This window comes from Heteronotia binoei, unplaced genomic scaffold (assembly GCF_032191835.1).
Source record: "Heteronotia binoei isolate CCM8104 ecotype False Entrance Well unplaced genomic scaffold, APGP_CSIRO_Hbin_v1 ptg000532l, whole genome shotgun sequence".
Lineage (NCBI taxonomy): Eukaryota > Metazoa > Chordata > Lepidosauria > Squamata > Gekkonidae > Heteronotia > Heteronotia binoei.
The window spans coordinates 157,793-176,659 of NW_026800046.1; the positions used below are offsets into that span (position 1 = coordinate 157,793).

At 40.1% G+C, this 18,867-nt stretch overlaps 1 protein-coding gene across 2 annotated transcripts in view; it reads left to right on the forward strand.

The window, feature by feature from the left end:
• LOC132590667 (sodium/hydrogen exchanger 7) overlaps window positions 1–18,867 on the forward strand; it is a 73,500-nt gene that overhangs the window by 10,374 nt on the left and 44,259 nt on the right. For both annotated transcript variants that reach the window (XM_060263631.1, XM_060263632.1), the window contains exon 2: window positions 13,246–13,445. In XM_060263631.1, coding sequence (XP_060119614.1) covers window positions 13,246–13,445 — 200 coding nt within the window. The remainder of the gene's footprint in view (window positions 1–13,245; window positions 13,446–18,867) is intronic.

The following is an 18,867-nucleotide window of genomic DNA, read 5'->3' on the forward strand; positions in this document are numbered from 1 at the left end:
CAAAGAGAAGTGGACCTCTTTGAAACCATCTTTAAATAAGCTTGAAGATTAGATTATTCTCAGGAGTACACTGAAGTCTTAGCTCCTAGGCTTTGCATGCATTGTACAGGTATCGGTAAATATTGTGGTTTAATACAATGCTGACCTAGCAGTTACTTGCATCTCTGTCTAGAACTGAACAATGCCTAGGGCTGCTTCTGTGTTTGTAAGTACAGCTTAGTGCCTACCGCAGAATGTTCTGAAGGGTATGAAAGCAGGACAGTAAATTCAGCTGATGTTTCCATTTTGTTTTCCCTGCAGGTCATCAGTATGCACTTTGCTGGTGATATCACAATAGACCAATGCAGAAGCTTGCACGCTTCATATAGGGGTTAGGTAAGTGTGAATCTTTTCACCAATATTGTATTTTTTCACCAGTCTTAATATTCTTATTTTATAGTCAAAATATAAAATAAGAATATTTTAAAGGAAAACATGCTATATTTAACAGCAACAAAGAAATAAACTCCTCGGCATCAATTATCTGGCGGGATGTGATGTCGCCAGCAGAGTGCATCCTAGGCTGCATTGGCCAATCTCTTGATACCTTCAGGTTGTGTTGAGGGGGTAACCTCAATTTTTTGCACCTGTTGGGAGAACTCCTACTTAGAGTGAGGAAACGTTAGTTGTTCAGTGTATAGCAGTATGTCTCTGCATGGGCAATTTTTCCCTATATATATAAGCTTGCGTAGTCTGAAACCAATGCAGTATCCTGGCTTAAGAACTCAAATAAGTTTATAAGTGTCTGTGCTGAATTTTTTGTTCCCATTTTTGCTTCTGATGTTCAAAATATGCAAGGAGATATTGTAGGGGAGAAACAGAGGACGTCTCTACAATCTGTGACTTCCATTCTCACCACTTTTGCCCCAGCCTGAGAAAAACAGTCTTAGATAGCCTGTCGCGATGAAGAATCAACATGGGGAAAAGAGATCACAGTGAAGCATCAGTAGGGGTGTGGGGGGGGGGAGGGAGATTATTCATTCTCTCCTGCCTTCTACTTCTCCCCTGATAATACCCTACCTTCAAATTAAACAAATCTTAAGTTTAGTTGATTTCAACAGGAGACGCTGTCCTGTTGAAAAAAATGAAACATGCTGAACTTTTGTTGTCTTCTCCTTCAGTGTACAGTTGGAAGGTATTCAAATCAGCACCTTGCTGAAGCTAAGAGTTTGAGCTTGTCTTCTTGCCTGCTTGGGACTCCTCCTGGGAAACTTTTGGATGTTGCCTTGAGTTCCACGATGGAAGAAAGGGGGGGTGTAATTGTAGTAGAAAATATGTAGTAAACAGGAGGAACGTTTAACGTGTGACTCAGGCAGATGGGCTTCCCTTGGCGTAACTGTGCAGGAAGGGTGCAGCAGCCAGAGCAGGACCCAGGTGGGGAAAGCAGCCCTAGCCACAAGGTGTAAACAGATGGAGGTGAGGAGTCGTGAGCTGGTTGCACCACCAGGTGATGGTTGACCTCTGGTGTTGGGGATGTAAAGAAAGCTAGTCATTAAAATCCAAGCTTCACAGTTCTGGTGTGTTGCCTTCTGTCTGACAGTGTGGAGAAAAGATTGCTCCTCCCCATGATGTCCATAGTTTAGAGAAATACTAGAAATGCAGTGGTTCTGTGCTTATCCTCTGATGGTTAGAGTTGTGTGTTACTGACTTCTAATATAAGGGAGTTCAGCTAGCAATGTGTGGATGTGATATGGTAGGGACTGGCTGTTCAGAGAGGCAAATTAAGAATTTGATTAAGCACCCCAACCCCTTGGGTATGCTTTAAATATTTCTTTGGATTGTGTCCCTAAGCACAGAAAGCAAATCTGTCTGAATCACTCCAAGAACATTTGCCTTCATCCAGTGCTTCTCTGGTCCAGACACTGCTTCTGGTTTCCACAGTCTGCCTTGAATTAGTTTGAAGGAAGAGAAAGTGGGTGACAGTCTGGTATTATTAACACAGTGCTTAACTTATACTTAACTTTAACAGTTTCATTTAGATCTTAAACAGCATGGACAGCAAGATAGGATGTTGTAGGTCAGTGACTATGGGGCACAGCAACAAGCAGTAGCTTGAGCACCACCTTCTGGGATCTGCAGCTGTAAGGCCGTGCCTTCCATCTCTGTCAGGTGACCCACAAAACTGACCTGGTTGATCATATTAAAGGCTACCAAGAAAAGGAGAGGCATTCTTCTTGTAGGTTGCCCTCAGTCAGGGCATCCAAGGCAGTTTCTGTCCTATACTTCAACTGGAAACCAGACACAGCTATTTATTACTATGTAGGTATGAATTTTAATTTTTGTGTTTTGAAACTAGAGTCCTGGTAATTTTAAACACTTCTAGTATCAAAAAATTCCCACGCCATGGCTGTGAATGCTCGTTTTCCTTTGGTAATTACGCTCTGTGCTTTATTTGCTTCTAGGAAAGAAAGCTGCCATTGATAAGAATGGCATCTGCAAAGGATGAAGTGTGTGTAGGAATGATGAACTCCAGCATTGGTGAAAGGGCAGATTGTCTTGTTGAACATTTAATTGGCAGTCTTGGAGTGTGTGCGCTGGCATGAAGTGCTGATATTCTCAGAGTCTGCTACATTAAAGATCAACTTATAGCTTTTAAATTTGAGGGGACCAGGAAACAAACTGTGCATTGTACTTGATTTTTTTTTTTTTGCTTTTCCTTCTATCTTAATGGCAAATCTAGATATAAACGAAATTCTAGCTGGTGTTGTAGGAGCTGCGTAAAATGTTACTGCGGTTTGTGCTCAAGTTAAAATACGAATCACCAGACAATCATGTAATCCTTAAATATACAAACTGAAATCTGGATGTGAATCAGACAAAACAAATCAGCACTGTTAACTTTAAAAACAAATTTAACAGGATATTCATATGTAATAGCTGAAGGTGAATTTAGATACCTAGGGAGTTATGGTTTTTCTTCGGGGTTTCTGCCTGTTCAGATACTAGCGTACCCACCTTGCAAATAGACTCTAAGAAAGAATATGGAAATAATGGGCAGGACACTGTGGAGCTTCTCTTGACCCCCCCCCCACTTGCCCCTCTGTTGCAACTCCTCCTACCACTGGAAGGTCCCCTAGGCCCCAGTGAGAAGAGGAGATGGGATTACAACACCAGGATTCTTCTCCTCTTCCTAACTGACCTCTGTTCCCCAGTGATGTAAACAGGATTGGCTACAACATCCTGCTTCTGAGCTCTCTTTTGAATAACCAATGGGATGCCATGCTGTCCTGCCATTTCCACCCCACCCATGTAACCTGGGAATCCTGGGGATTGGAGGAAAGCTGTCATTGGCCTGGGCAGGTTCCTTCTGCCCCCATCCGTCTAGAATTATGCCAGATATCTTTCTCCACTGCCTTTCTGCAGGGTTACTTCTTACTTCATAGGGCAGCTGCCTGCTAGGTTGCTTGTTTCCTTAGGAACAGCTGTACTGTGACTTCAATGGTGGCACCAGACCAGTCTCACTTCTGACCAAGTGAAGACAGGTAGGTTCCATCTAATGGAGCATAGCCTGGCTGGTGGTGCAGGAGGGTTGTCCAAGCTGTCTGTTGATGTCATGGAGGAGAGAGGAGAGGCTTGCATTGCTGCAGCTGATGTGGGTCTTAATGAAACATCAGCTCAGTGCTGTGGCCAGTTGTAGATTATTAGGGACAGGCCTGAAAACAAAATTTGCGTCATTTTGTATAATATTTAGCACAGCCAGACTTGGAATGCTATGTTCAGGTCTAGTTCCTCCCTATTCTGCTTTTTTTAAAAAGCTGAGGGAGGTGCTGGAAGCAGCAACTAAAATGGAGTATTTGAAGCACTGTCCCTACAAAGACACAATGAAATGGGCTCTTGAAACTTGGGGTTTTTTGGGGGGAGGGGGAATTGATGGGGTTGGGTGCATTAAAGATCTAATTGGAAGTTATACTGCAAGACCTTTCTATTTTTCTACCAAGGCAGAGATTCAGGACCTTGTAATGCAACTGCTCACCAATAGGTTTGGGCCACTTAATTTTCACAACAGCTAGCTTTAGCAAGCATATTACTCCTTTTATAATTTCTGCTTTGGTTGCAGATATTTCTGGATCTAGTTCCATGTGTGGGTGCTTATCTTTAAAGTCTTTCATCATCTAGGACATATATTCTTGAAGGGGGTCTGTCAGAATGAGCCCTGGCTGCAGCTTCACTAAGTACATATCAAAGAATCACCACTGTGTTCTAAGATGCTTATATGAATCCAATATGTATTAATAAAAATAGTTATGGATACAAAATTTGTTAGTGAATACAGTTACTTAATTACCAAGCTCCAACATAGTACTATAAAGTATCCATAAGTACTTGATTTATATATATAAGTTCATATATAAGCTTCTTAGAACACAGTGGTGATTTTTTGATATATACTTTGCTAAGTACAGCAACGTTTGCTGGCCCCACCTCTTTGATGAGTGCCTTCTGCTGCTCCCCATTATGAGTGGACCTTTTTCAATGCTTGTCTTTGGAATTATTTCTCAGAGAAACTTGTGAAGGTATCAACTCTTTCGGAATTCCATAAGACATGTGAAAACTTGGGAGAAGGACTGATTCTTGAACAGGAGTTTGATAGTGGGTGTGGCTTGTGTTCTATGAACTAGTTATTTTGAATTTGTTTTATTTTTGTTACCCGTTTTGTGTGCCAGTTGTCAAGAAGCAAGGTGATACATAAATTATCAATTTTAGTGCTGCAAGATAGTATTAACTAAAGATTAAACAAATCATTGAAAGCTATCAGTATTAATTAGAGGTGGTAGTTAAATGGGACATCCAAATTCAAAGGCAATATGATACCAAGACCAATAGCATTGTTCCGTACTTGTGAGTTACCTACAAGTATTTGGCTAATCACTGCTGAAAACCAAATGTTAGTCTACATGAGCTTTAATCCAATACCATAATATCTGCAATAATGAAATTTTTTTCCTACAGTGTACCTTGCTTTTAGAGTGAGTTCAGGTTTCATGTGCACTTGATATCTTCCAGCTGTTTCCAGACTATATAATATCCAACAACTATTATTGGGAATACACAATAGCAGCGGAAGGTTGAAAACACACTGTAAGTGATTGGCACTCTCCCTTGAGAGAACAAGATCTATGTAAGCAATGCTGACAGATCTAGGTTAGGTTATGCTGTCTCTGTTTATAGATGCAATTTAGTAGACACTATTACATGCAGATCAATGGTTGATGCATATTCTTGTTGGAGAAACAGCTGTCTAAGGTTTCCTTCCTATTAGGGCTTCTGCATGAGTAAGGCATATATTGGCATATTGTAATGTGAAAATGTCTGTTTTGCACAAAAGTGAATAATCTCTAACTGCATCTTCTGGTATATGGCTCTGTGTCGGTTATGTTCTTCAGACTGCCTTCTCCTGGTGATACTCTCATGATCATTGAACATTAATGAGGTGACAGGTGTTCTTTGTATAGGTTACTTCCTGTGGAATGGCCTATTGGAGTGGAATATTTTCTTGTCACAAACGTATTCCAAGAGCATTTGATGCAAGAAGAGCTGGTTTTAGGCTGTGTTTTCCTATGTGTATTGGCTTTAATGACTTTTCTTTTGTGTGTTGGTTTTAACTTACTGAATGCTTACAAGGTTGTGTCCTTTCAGATTTTTCTGTTATGCTGGCTGCCTTGAATTTGTGAAGATAAGGGAAAGTATCAATACTTTAATATATATCTGATGCTTTTCAGATATTTAAGTAGAGTGCAAAGTCACCCAAGCTTCATCGTGATGCACTGATACAATCTATTCAGTTTCCGAATATGGTGGTGGTGATCACTGTAGTAGTGTAAAGAATGACTAATACAGGATCAAACACACAAACATTTGGAAAGATCAACAAAACTTTATTTTGCAACCTTTCCCTACTACCAAGTTCTTTAACTAGTTTATGAAGATATATGGAGAAGCTATTTTTATTTTAAGGGGAAGGAGATCTCTCCTTTTTCTGCATGTCTAGAAAGGGGTCTGCCTGAATCAAAACAGATGTTACTAGATTTATTTTGTAGTTCTTTTTTTCCTTAGTACTATATATTGGATAGTGTTTGTAAGCAATTAGTGATCAAATACTCAAGTAAACTGAAGAAAGTAGATAACAGGGATTCACAGATGCTCTGCCACCATCTTATCTGTTGGATACTGTTATTTTAGACAGCTAATAAAAATAAATGCAGCATAAACTAAAAGATTACTAAAGTTTCTAAAATTTGTCAGGTAATTAAAATGTCATCAAAATATGTGCATATATGAATGATCTTGAAAATTCCAAAATAAGACCAGGCTATATCTCTTACAGGGTGACTTCAAGCATTATCTAGAAGTGCTGGAAAGAAAACATACAAGTTATTTGCTCTTTGTATTTCCGTAGTTCTAGATTATGTCCAAAACCACTCACCGTGGTAGCCAAATTTTGTTTCTAAGGAAATTGTTAACAACCCTTTACATTCAAATAAGACAAAAAGGGAGGGAAATTGAAAGATACAACAAAGCTTGCTTTAAAAAAATGACATAGGAAACAGACCTTGGGAGTGATTATGATGGTATAGGATTACATGCAGCCATTATAGTGGCTTCCTTTTAGGATTAGCAGAAGGTGTTTTACATAAGCATTTTGCTGTGATATAAAATTTAGACTGGGTAGGCTTTTAATACAATTACTTGAGCTATAGGGATCTGCACTTGGGCTCTTGTTAACAGCAAATGAAATGCACATTCTGGGTCATGTGTGCCATAAAATGTAACATGACGTACCAGAGATACAAGGCCATAGCCAGAAAATTTTAGGTGGGAGGACCCAGGGAATAAAATTTTAGGTGGGAGGACCACCCACTCTGGCAGCTCCCACTCTCTCTGCCACCGCCGCTTTGGTGGCCCCCGATCTCCCCACCGCTCTGTCGGCCCCCACCCTCCTCCAGCGCACCTCCCTCCTCCCTCCCATCCACCTGGTAAAGAGCCTGCTCCCAGAGCTCTTTCAAGAAGGCCACTCCCCTTGCAAAACAGCGGGAAAACGGCCTGAGGCTGATGGATCCTCTGACAGCTTTCTGGCGCTCTCAGCACATTCAGCGCTAAGGTGCCAGTGGCAGGAAGGACCAGCACTGAATGTGCTGAGAGCACCGGAAAGCTAGCAGAGGACCCACCAGCCTCAGTACCACTTTTCCTGCTGATCAGCCGATCGTTTGGGGGGGGGGCTCCTTGAAAGAGCCCTGGGAGCTGTTGCTTTACCAGATGGGTGGGAGGGAGGGGGGAGGCTCTGCAGAGGAGGACAGGGGTCGACAGAGCAGTGGGCAGATCAGGGGCAACTGAAGCGGTGGTGGCAAAGAGGGCAGGGGTGGCGAGAGGGGGGATGGGGAGAGCAATGGTGGTGACAGTGGGGAGAGTGGGGCAGGGAGAACGGGGCAGCAAAAGGAGGGGGCATATAGTTGGAAGGGGGGTTGGGTGGAGGGGCCCAGCCCCCCTGCCCCCGGTGACTATGGACCTTCAGGGATATCAACCTTATAAAGGTAATTTCAGATGTCAAATATGTCAGCAGGTGAATGACAGTAGGAGGCTTGATTGGATTAGGTGTGATATGCAGAGAGGTAGTAGGCATGAAGATATTGGCACTGGTAATGGGACAGGAAACCTGCGTCTCAATTCCATCCAGGAGGATTCAGTCCAGGAGAATGCAAAGCATAAATGGACATAAGTCTGGCATTAGAAACCACAAAATTCAGTGGCTGATTTAAGAGTAGCAGTGCTCTAACAAAAGATTTTCAAAGGGAGATTAGAGAGTGCTGAATTGCAATTGATAATGAAGTTTAAGACAATGCATCCTCCTGGACTGAATTGAGAGTTATTTTCCTGTCTCATTACCAATGAGTTCTATTATCATTTGGCATCTGAAATCACTCCACTTTCCAAGATATAAGGATCAATCCAAGTGTTCTAGTTCCTAATCAAGGTCTTTTTGAAAGAAACTAAATCCAGATAGGAACAGAGAAATCCAACCTTTAAAAAAAACCCCTTTTTAGAATAAGCCACAATGTACATTGTGCTTGTCATAATAATCCTCCCTCACTCTGTAGAAGAAGTGGTGTGCTTCCACCCAAAAGCTTATACCTGGGATAAAATGTTGTTGATTTTAAACCTGCAATAGGACTCCAATTTTGTTTCTGCCCCCCTCCCCCAATCTTTCCTTCCCCTCCGTTCTTTCCCAAAAGAGGAGGAGCAGCCCCAGAGAAGGAAACAGAAGCTGAGGGGGATGGAGAGGGGGAGAGACAGATACAGACACAAATGTATGTCTTCCATCCCATTGGCCACATGTTTGACACCCCTCTCCTAGAAGCTTTCTTGTGACAGTTTAGAAGTAGCAGATAAGGACAATCTGCATATCTAGTGAACAGCTTTCCTTTGATGAGTCTGCAGTTCCACAAACCAAGGAAAGGACAATGTGCTCCCGTCAGCTCTCATATGAGAGGACAACTATATTAATTTAGTCAAAAGGAATGGCTACTTTCCCTTAATCTTCATTTTCCTGCACAGGCATAATGATAATGCAGGCACTATTGAAGTTATTATACTTGTTTTAAAGTGATTGTAGTCTTAATCTGAGCATCTTTTTAGTAGCTGGAAAAATGGAGGACAAGCACCCTTAGTGGAGCACCTTTAGACATTAGTAAATGAGTATATCTTAACACTGTAAATCATTGCATTAAAAAAAGTTGAAGACCTCCAGTGGTCCACAGACAATGATCAGGAATGTTCTGTATTACTGTTGAATTATTGCTTGTTATGACTGTTGAAGGCTCCTTCTCTTCTGCTTTAGAGAAGAGTAGAGTTGGCACCCTTTTGTAATTAGAGTCAACATACATTAACATTCATGGCAAGAGATCGATAAGAGAGTCAATGGCATAATTGAAAATATACTGCTTCACATTGCTGATGATGGATTATTAGTCCACATAGCCATTATAGTTCTTGCAGCCTGAGTGCTGGTTGTTGTGACTCCTTTACCATGAAGTTGAACACAAGAGGAGTCCCAATAAGTAGTAAATATACACAGGAGCACCCTGTGCAATTGTTGTAGTGCCCCTGGCATAAACCTGTGCATGGTTCACATCTGGATTTCTGAAAGCTGTTCACTTTTCTCTGTTCCCTTTCTGTAAAATGTCTCTTGAGAAACTCTTCTGTCTCATAAAAATATTTCCTTGCCATTCCCTGCAGTGTTTTCCTAGCATCCCACCTACCCTCCCCATATACCCTCAATACCACTTTCTTTTAAAAAGAGCCATATTTGGTTCCATCCTGAGCTGTATGTGGCTCAGGTCCATAGGTTGCAGACCCCTGGCATTGAGAGAAGAGGATAAGGTATATTTGCCCAAGCTCCACTGGAGATTAAAAAGAGAGAGACACACATCTCAGCCAGTCCCTTGGAGTTGCAGGAGACTCATCCTACAAAGACAAAGTGCTTTAACAGTAATGGCTGCTTCCCCTTTTCCCAATTCTTTCCCTAGGGGGTTGCTCAGTGAGAGGGTCAGAAGTTGTTAACACTCTCAGCATGCTTGCAGAACTACAATTACGTTTTTTGGAAGAAGCCATGACAGTTAAAGCTATTTGTGTAACTGCTCCCTTCCACAACATCGTGTACAAACAGGAAATGCAAATTGTTAGATCCCTTCACTGGTTTCTGTGTGTCCTATTATCTAGTTGCCTCACCGTCCCCACCAAGATCAATGCAAACTGGGAAAACTGGCTGCACAGGAGAGTCTGTGAACTTGTACAAACGTGTTGTGTTGGAATCTTGGGAAGGAGGAAGTCCCTGCCAGTCAGTGATCTCTGCAATTAAAAAAAGATGATAAAGAATTCTGGCAGTGCAAACTACAACATCTAAAATTATGTATCTGTCTTTCATCGGAGTTTAAAAATCAGATAAGAGACATTTGGGAGATTAATAATATTTCTAGCATTAAGGTACTACAACTGAACATCTAGAGATTTTACTCTCAGTCATCAGAAGGACTAGAACCATGTTCAACATACTGCTGAGATTTTAACTGGTAAAATATTTTAATTAGGGCTGTTTTGTAGAAAGAGCCCAGGAGGAACTCATTTGCATATTAGGTCACACCCCCTGATGTCACCATTGTTTCACACACAGCTTTTTTGTAGAAAAGGCCCAGCATAATCATTATTATTTGCATATTAGGTGACACCATGCTAGCTGGAACTGTGTTCCTGTGAGTTCCTGCTTAAAAAAAAAAGCAAGCCCTGGTTTTAATGTTTTGTGTCCACCATTGCATAAACTGCAGCATGCTAGCAGTAATCACAAAAAATAAATCAGACTGTATGATGCAATTCCAAGTCATTATAAAGTTCTACTTTATTAAGAAAGGTTGAACTTGCTCTAATGGTACTTCAGTTGAGAGTACAATCTACTTGGAAAGCCTTTGTACTATGATTCTGTTTGTTCTTTTTCCCTTTATTTAAATAAACTTTTAAAATTTATATTTTTTCCTATATTTTAATATATTTTCTAGTTGGAATATCATAAATATTCTGTACCAGTCTTGTTCTGTACGTATGTTATACTGAAGTAAACTCTTTTAGTAGCTTAAAAGAAAACAAAGTAGGAGCCCTAGCTACATTCAAGCTTTAAATTGATGACTTGTGGTAGAGGAGTATGGGAGGGGGAACCCACCAGCACCTTTCCTGAAGCCCACAAGGTATTTTTAGAAAGTGGATGTGGCCAAGTGGTGCTTCTGCCTTTGGACTGGTTGTGCAGATTTAAAAAAAAAAAATTGCTCCAACAATGGTTGCCAACACAGCATGATCTTTACTGCATGATAAAAGGTAAGCCAGGGCTTTTTTTGTAGCAGGAACTCCTTTGCATATTAAAACACACCCGTGATGTAGCCACTCCTCCAAAAGTTTACAGGGCCTACTGTAAGATCCAGGAGGAGTTCCTGCTACAAAAAAAGCCCTGACTAGTAAGCTATGTGTTAAGCAAGAAATTTATTTTAAATCTATTCATTTTCATTTAAAAAGGCATCCTGTTAATCAGAACTTCTGCCTGAAATGTTGAAAAGTTACTGCTACAATGAGGGAATACCGTACCTCATTTCCTGACATGTGGTTGGCTTTGTGTCTGAGGCAGCCATTATGTGTTTTGTTGACCACCCTGGGTCAGAATTCCAAAGATGCTCCCAGACTTCTAAAGGGTGGGGAACCCTGCCCTCCGGAATTAGAATCTCCTCCCAGAAAGGCATTAGGCAATTGCTTGTCAGGTTCTGTTTCTGAACAGCCAAACATCTGTAAGCTACCAACTCATTATTAGGACTTTATTTTTAGAGGCACAGCTTTCCTGCTAATTCATGTCAGCAGTTAGCTACAAAGTGGAGCAAGACTGCACAGTGCATTTCTTCAGCAACGCATAATTTAGCTGTCTGATGTGTATTAGATTCCTTGTAGAATTTAGGCTTTAGGTTGGGTTTGGAATGTTTTTTATTTTGTGATCTTTTTTTCTTACAAATTGTATGTGTTATACTCCAATTGGGGGAAAGGCAGGATGTGTAGAAATGTTGACTTTTATTTTTAAGAACACACCAAACATGAACTAAAACACTTTCAGAACCAAAATGACTTCAGCACTGAAGTTAATTAGATATGGCAATTAGCAGCCATCTCCATTTTTCCAGAATGCCACATGGTTCAGACTTAAAGGGCAGCGGCATACTGGCAATCAAACATACAACTTCTATCAACTATTACTCCCTTCACATATGCTCTTTCATGTAGGTCCCTGGACCTTTATTGATATAACTCTCTGCTTGCTCGGGTTATGATGAAATATAGTACAAGTGGCACATCTTCCAGATGTTAAACTTCTAAAATGAAGTCCACTCAAAATTCCCTGGGTTACCCCCCAAACCAAATGTTCCAGTGAATTCAGGTTTTCTTGGCCATCTAACAGCATGCACCATGTTAGGCAGAGCTGCTGCTGTCACATCTTGCAGTGGATCCTTGCAATAGCACTAGAACAAATTTGATGCTAGACAGCTGCATATTGGTTCCATGGCTATTAGATGTGAATGAAAAGTGTAAGAGGCATTTAATGGATAGGCAACTGTCCCCACCTTCCAAAAAGAATATTATTTTTTGATTGCTGTAATTACCATTCAGGCTATAGCCAATGAGTTCCATAAGGCATGTAAACACACACCGTTAAGTTTTTTCACGGACACAGAGTTTGAGCTCTAAGATCTCCTTGCAATGACGTTGTACTTTCCATTCATTATGTTGCTATTCTCCACCCACCACCCCCATTCTATTTCTCTTTGCTTATGCTAACTTCTGTCTGTGCTATTTCTGTCTCCCCTCGGGATTATTATTTCAGTTGGCATCTGTTGTATTGGCTGCTTATTACTGCTTCCTCTTACACTTCCTCTTGGTGAAAGATATTTATACTGACATCTCTTACTGTAGAACATAGCTATGTAGAACATAGTTTTGTAGAAATATGTTCTGGCTGTTTAAGAGGTTCAGAAGCAGAACTGTAGACTTGCTAGTTTCAGTTTATTGCCCTGGTCTTAGAACACTTGCACTGGCAGATTAGATGTCTCCGGGTTCAGTTTAAAGTGTTTGCTTTAACCTTCAAAGCCTTGTATGACCTGGTACCTGCAGACTGACTCTTTCTTTCCACACAGGGCAGTGACAGCCATGGTGGTCTGTTCCAGTGATTTCTCCAGAGCTCAGGAATGGGTTAGCAGAGGAGGTCATATTCATATCCCTTGTCTTGGTTTTTCATAGACTGCACAAAGCACTCCTATTTAAAAGGGTTTTTGCTTACATTTAATCAGGTGTTTGGGATAATAATATCCCGCATTGACTATTTTAGATTCCCAGTTTATGTTAAAGTGGTATGTTTACTGAGAAATGTTGGGGTTTATTATGACTATTTAGGTAAGCTGTCTTGGGTTCCCCATGGATGACAAATGACAGTATATATTTTAATTGAAAGGCCCTTCCCCCCTCCCTTGTAACGTTTTTTGCACCCTTTATAGCAGTCTACAAAAAATAACTCCCTTTTAAGTATCAGATGAGTATATCTCAATGCAACTGTGAAGAAACTGTAATCTTTACCTGATTCAGTCCAATGTTGTGTTCACACCATAAATAAAAGTTAACATTTTTATCTTTCAGGGCTGATTGTCGGAGTGATCTTGAGGTATGGCACGCCTTCTGTCAGTGGTCAAGATAAGGCATTCAGCTGCTCCCAGCAGAATCGAGCCTTTACAACCCTGTTGGTCAACATCAGTGGGAAATATTTTGAATATACGCTGAAAGGAGAAATAAGCCCTGGAAAAATACACAATGTGGAACAGAATGACATGTTGAGGAAAGTAAGAACTACCCTCTGAATTTATGTGGTGATCCATTTACCAAGGCCTGACACACGAAATAATTATGTCCCGCTGTATTTTTTTGTTATGGATATTGCTGTTGGCATAACAGAATGCCAACAGCAATATCTATAACAAAAACATTGTTTTTGCTGCAATTTAGTAGTGTTCAAAATTGGTTTCCTTTCCTTTTGTACCCTTAGAAGTTCATTGACTTATGAATCTTGAGCAGCAGAAGACACTTATTTATTTTTTTATGAAAGGGTTAAAAGGACTGAGACAAACTTCATGATTGCTAGAGTGGTCTTAGGATCCTTACCACTGAGTAAATTTCATGATTGCTAGAGTGGTCTTAGGATCCTTACCACTGAGTAAAAGAGCCAGGGTTCCTGGAGTATGAGGGAACAATTGGTTGAATAAAGGCTTAATATAGTAATCTCTCATAACCACTATTCCCTGTTGGTTTTAGAAACCAAGGATGGTGATACTATATGCTCTTAAGAGCCATCTTTAATTCCTCCCGATATGAAACAGCCCCATGGCACAGAGTGGTAAAGCTGCAGTACTGCAGTTCAAAGCTCTGCTCATGACCTGAGTTCGATCCTGGCGGAAGCTGGGTTCAGGTAGCCAGCTTGAGGTTGACTCAGCCTTCCAACCTTCCGAGGTCAGTAAAGTGTAGATGACTGGGGAAGGCAATAGCAAACCACCCTGTAAAAAGTCTGCTGTGAAAACTTGAAAGCAATGTCACCCCAGATTCGGAAACGACTGGTGCTTGCACAGGGGGCTACCTTTACCATTTTTTACGTATGAATTAACATTGGGCATTGGCCAGCAATCCAACTTAGGCTTCCCACATGGCAGGTTAGAATTCCATCACTTTCATTTTAAAAGTTTTTATTAGTTTTCTAGAAGTTAAGGGTAAAGGGTAAGAAGGGGTAAGAAGTTATAGTTACAAATCGATCTTGGTCTGCATATAGTATACTTTCATAAAATATAAGTCTGCATCTAATATACTTTCTTTAAATACATAAATTGTCACATATTATCTCTTAACTTTACATCATCAACATTTTGATATTTTTATATTGTAAGTCGTCTTGTTAAAATACCTATTCAAATTGACATTTCCAACAAAGGCAATCTTATAATACAAAATACAGGAGAAAGAAGATATAAGTTCACACCAAAGAATCTTAAGAGTCTTGAGCAGGGGTCCTCAAACTTTTTAAATAAGGGGCCAGTTTACTGTCCCTCAGACTGTTGGAGGGCCGGACTGCCATTACTGTACAAGGCCGCGGGCCGTCAGTTCTCCGTCTTCTGCATCTCTCTCCCTTCCCCACACCACACATCCCGGCCTGGGAACCCACCTCACACTCTGTCTCCGCTGCCTCAGCCCAGTGCTGGAAGTGTGCATTGCTAACGCGAGTTTAGGTCGAACGTCACTTCCGGTCTGATTTTGCCATAACCCGGCGGGCTGCATAAACGTCCTCAGCGGGCCGCATCTGGCCCGCGGGCCATAGTTTGAGGACCCCTGGTCTTGAGTATCTAGCCAAGTACAGAATTTCAAGCAGTATTTTCTTGCTTCTTCCTTAGATTTCCCAGCCAGCAGCTGGGATAAGTAGTCCAGCTCCGCTGTTTCCAAAATTTTTCCCACCAAGTCCATTCTCGTGGGAGTCTCCTGAAGCTTCCATCTCTGCCAGATGAATCCTGGCTGCTGTGCTAATATGCATCAATTTATATCTTCTCTTATCTGGTTATTCAATATCTCTAAACATAAAATAAAAAGGATTGGTGACAATGGGCCACCTTGTCTTGTACCCTTTTGGATATCAGTTGCTTCTGTTAATTCACCATTCGCCATCACCCTTGCTTTTTGGGAGGAGTATATTGATTCTATTGCTCTCAAGAAATTTTCACCACATTCCATTCCCTTCAGTTGTTGCAGCATAAATTGCCAACGAACATTATCAAAGGCCTTCTCAGCATCCAGACTAATTAATGCCAATTGTTTCTCTGGATGGGTCTCATAGTATTCCAATATATTAGAAACTGTTCTAACATTATCTTTCAAATATCTTCTAGGAAGAAATCCAGCCTGGTCTTGATGTATTGTGGACTGTAGAACTTTCTTCAGATGTTGTGCCAATATTGCTCCAAAAATTTTATAATCCACATTTGAGAGAGATTGGGCGATAGTTTTTTATATCTTTCAAATCTGCACCTTCTTTTGGAATTAAAGATATTGTAGCTTCTTGCCATGAAGCTGGTATTTGGGCTTCATCTTGAATCCTTTCAAGGAGACGTTTGAATGGTAATAGTAAGGACTTCTCTTAAGCTTTGTAGAATTCCGCAGGCAGTCTATCTGGACCTGGGGCTTTACCATTCTTTTGAGATGCCATAACGTCTCCCAGTTCCCTTATTGTTATTGGGTCATTTAATATTTTTTGTTGTTTTTCTGTAAATTTATTAAGATTATTTTGGCTAATGTATTCTTATAAATCCACCTTATGAACTTGTTTGTCTTCATATAATTTTTTATAAAATTGTTCCACCATTTGGCATATCTCCTGTCTTTGAACTTTCTCTTTGTTATTCTCATATTTCAAAACCAGTATTATTCTTTTTAGCATTTTCTTTTCTCATTCTATAGGCCAACCACCTTCCAGGTTTATTGGCATGTTCAAAAAAATTTTGTCTAGTGAATCTCAATTTTATCTCTATCTCCTCTGAGTAATAAATTAAATTGATGTTGTGTTACTTTAACCTTATTTTGGAAGTCCTGTCTTGTTGGTTACACTTTTAAGTTCTTTTCAGCTTCTCCTGCTTGCAACATTAATTTTTGAAAATTTTCAGATCTATCTTTCTTCTTTGCACTATATCTGATTGCAAGGCCCCTGAAATATGCTTTAGCAGTGTCCCAAACTACTTGCATCTTTACATCTTGAGTTATGTTCTGTTTAAAAAAGGATTTCATTTCAACCTTAGATTCTTTAAGAAAATCTTTATCTTTCAAGATAGAAGTATTTAACCTCCACAATCTTCTCATTCGTGCGCCTTTAAGTTTTACCACTACAGGACTGTGGTCTGATATGTCTCTTGTTTGAATTTCTGTCTCAATTAAATCTTTAACCAATTTTGTAGACAGCCAACACATATCAATTCTTGACCATGTTTGATGACTGGCAGAATAGTAGGTAAAGTCTTTCGAATTTGGATATCTTGTTCTCCATACATCAACCAAATCCAGTTCTACTAGCTTCCAAAAACTTGTTGGTAGGTGAGGACTTTTGCTTTTAGTTTATGTATTTTTTTTGTCTAATTGTCTGTCAGAAACTGCATTAAAATCTCCTACTATGCAGTATTCTACATATTCCAAATCTGATAACTTAAAATGTAAATCTTGAAAAAGTTTCTCTTGGTGATCATTTGGAGCATAAATATTTGCCAGTAGGATTTTTTTTATTGTCCACTGTGACTTCCACTAGGAGAGTTCTTCCATCTTCAGAAGCATACTGTAATTGTGGGTTAAATTTATCCTTAACATAAATTGCCACTCCCCTTTTCTTTTTGTTCATGTCTGTTGCTGTAAACAAACTGCCTAGTTTCTTATTTTTCAAAAGGTGTTGATTTTTAGCTAAAATATGGGTTTCTTGTAAAGAAGAAGAAGATGATGATATTGGATTTCTATCCCGCCCTCCACTCCGAAGAGTCTCAGAGCGGCTCACAATCTCCTTTACCTTCCTCCCCCACAACAGACACCCTGTGAGGTGGGTGGGGCTGGAGAGGGCTCTCACAGCAGCTGCCCTTTCAAGGACAACCTCTGCCAGAGCTATGGCTGACCCAAGGCCATGCTAGCAGGTGCAAGTGGAGGAGTGGGGAATCAAACTTGGTTCTCCCAGATAAGAGTCCGCACACTTAACCACTACACCAAACTGGCTCCCAAACAAATTTATGTCCATTTCCAATTTTGTCAGGTATCTAAAGGTCTTCCTCCTTTTAACAGGAGAATTAAGTCCATTCACGTTAATAGAAATTATTGATGCCATTATGGATTTTTCTTATCACTATCTTTTAAAAATCTTTTTTAGTCTGTGATCTTGTCTGGTTTTTCCGTAATTCATTTGGATCTTCTTCACCAGAGCTTTCTTCTTCCTCTTCATCATCCTTCTTTTCCTTCCCCTCATTTTCCTTCACTCTATCCAGAAAATTCTGAGCTTTAAAAATAGAATTTATCCTATACCTGTTCTCTTCATACGTAAAAAGGAGGCCTTCCGGCATTAGCCATGTGTAGGGTATTTCTCTTTCTCTCAGGAAGCTTGTCAAGGTTTGATATTCTCTCTTCTTTTGTCTCACTGGCCATGGTAGCTCTCTCAAGATTTTTACCATATTTCCTGCTATCATCATTGGTTTGTCTCTTGCTTGCTTCAAAATATCATCTCTGGTCCTCTTTCTTGTGAGTTTCAAATGAATTTCACTAGATAATTTATTCCGTCTTGTAAAGCTTGATGGTACTCATTTAACTTGATCAAATTCTTCTTCCATCCTTTGAGGAGTCACCTGTAGAATTTCAGCCAAGGCCTCACTTAAAATTTTTTTGTAAATCTTCAGTTTTCTCTTCTGCTCCATTTTGAAACCTCAGCATATAGGCAGCTCTATCTATTTCCAGTTGTAAGAGTCTGGTATCATGTATATTCTGTTCTTTTCCCAGTTCCACCTTTTGTGTATTTTCCGTCACCTAGGCATCTAGTGCCTTTAAGGCTTTGTTGGTCTCTGCTGTCTGTTTTCTGTTCTCTAGAAGCTCTTGTTTGATCTCTGTCATCTGCTCTCCTATATTATCTACTTTACCAGTCAGCTGTGCTATGGCAGTTAGTAGAGTATTTTGCATCTCTTTCATATCTCCCTTCATGGTCGTAAATTTCACTGGGCCAGATGAGCTGGGTGAAGGGATTGTGGTTTACCTTCTCGATTGTCTTTTTTTTAATTGTTTTTTTGAAGCCAATTGCAGCTTTATTTTCTATCCTTATTCATATGTTTGCACTCACAACCACAGGATCCATATACTGCCTCTTAAAAATTTGTTTTGGAATTCAATATTCCTGTTTGTATTAGATAAGCTATTCCTGTTTGTATTAGATAAGCAATATTCCTGTTTGTATTGGATCTGCCAAACAATACCAGTGTTACACCGTGATTTTAGGGAAACATCCTTCTAGCTTCTATCAACAATTTACCAAACCCAAAACAATGATAAAGCTTATAGTAAACAAGATCTTTTTAGTACAACATCCTTAATGCCACCTAGCCAAAACAGTTCAACTCACTGAAACAAACAGTTCACTGTGACGTCTCTTCTAACAATGATAGCTCAATAAAATCCAAGTCCTAACAAACTCATCCAACTGCTCCAGGCTATGAATTGTAA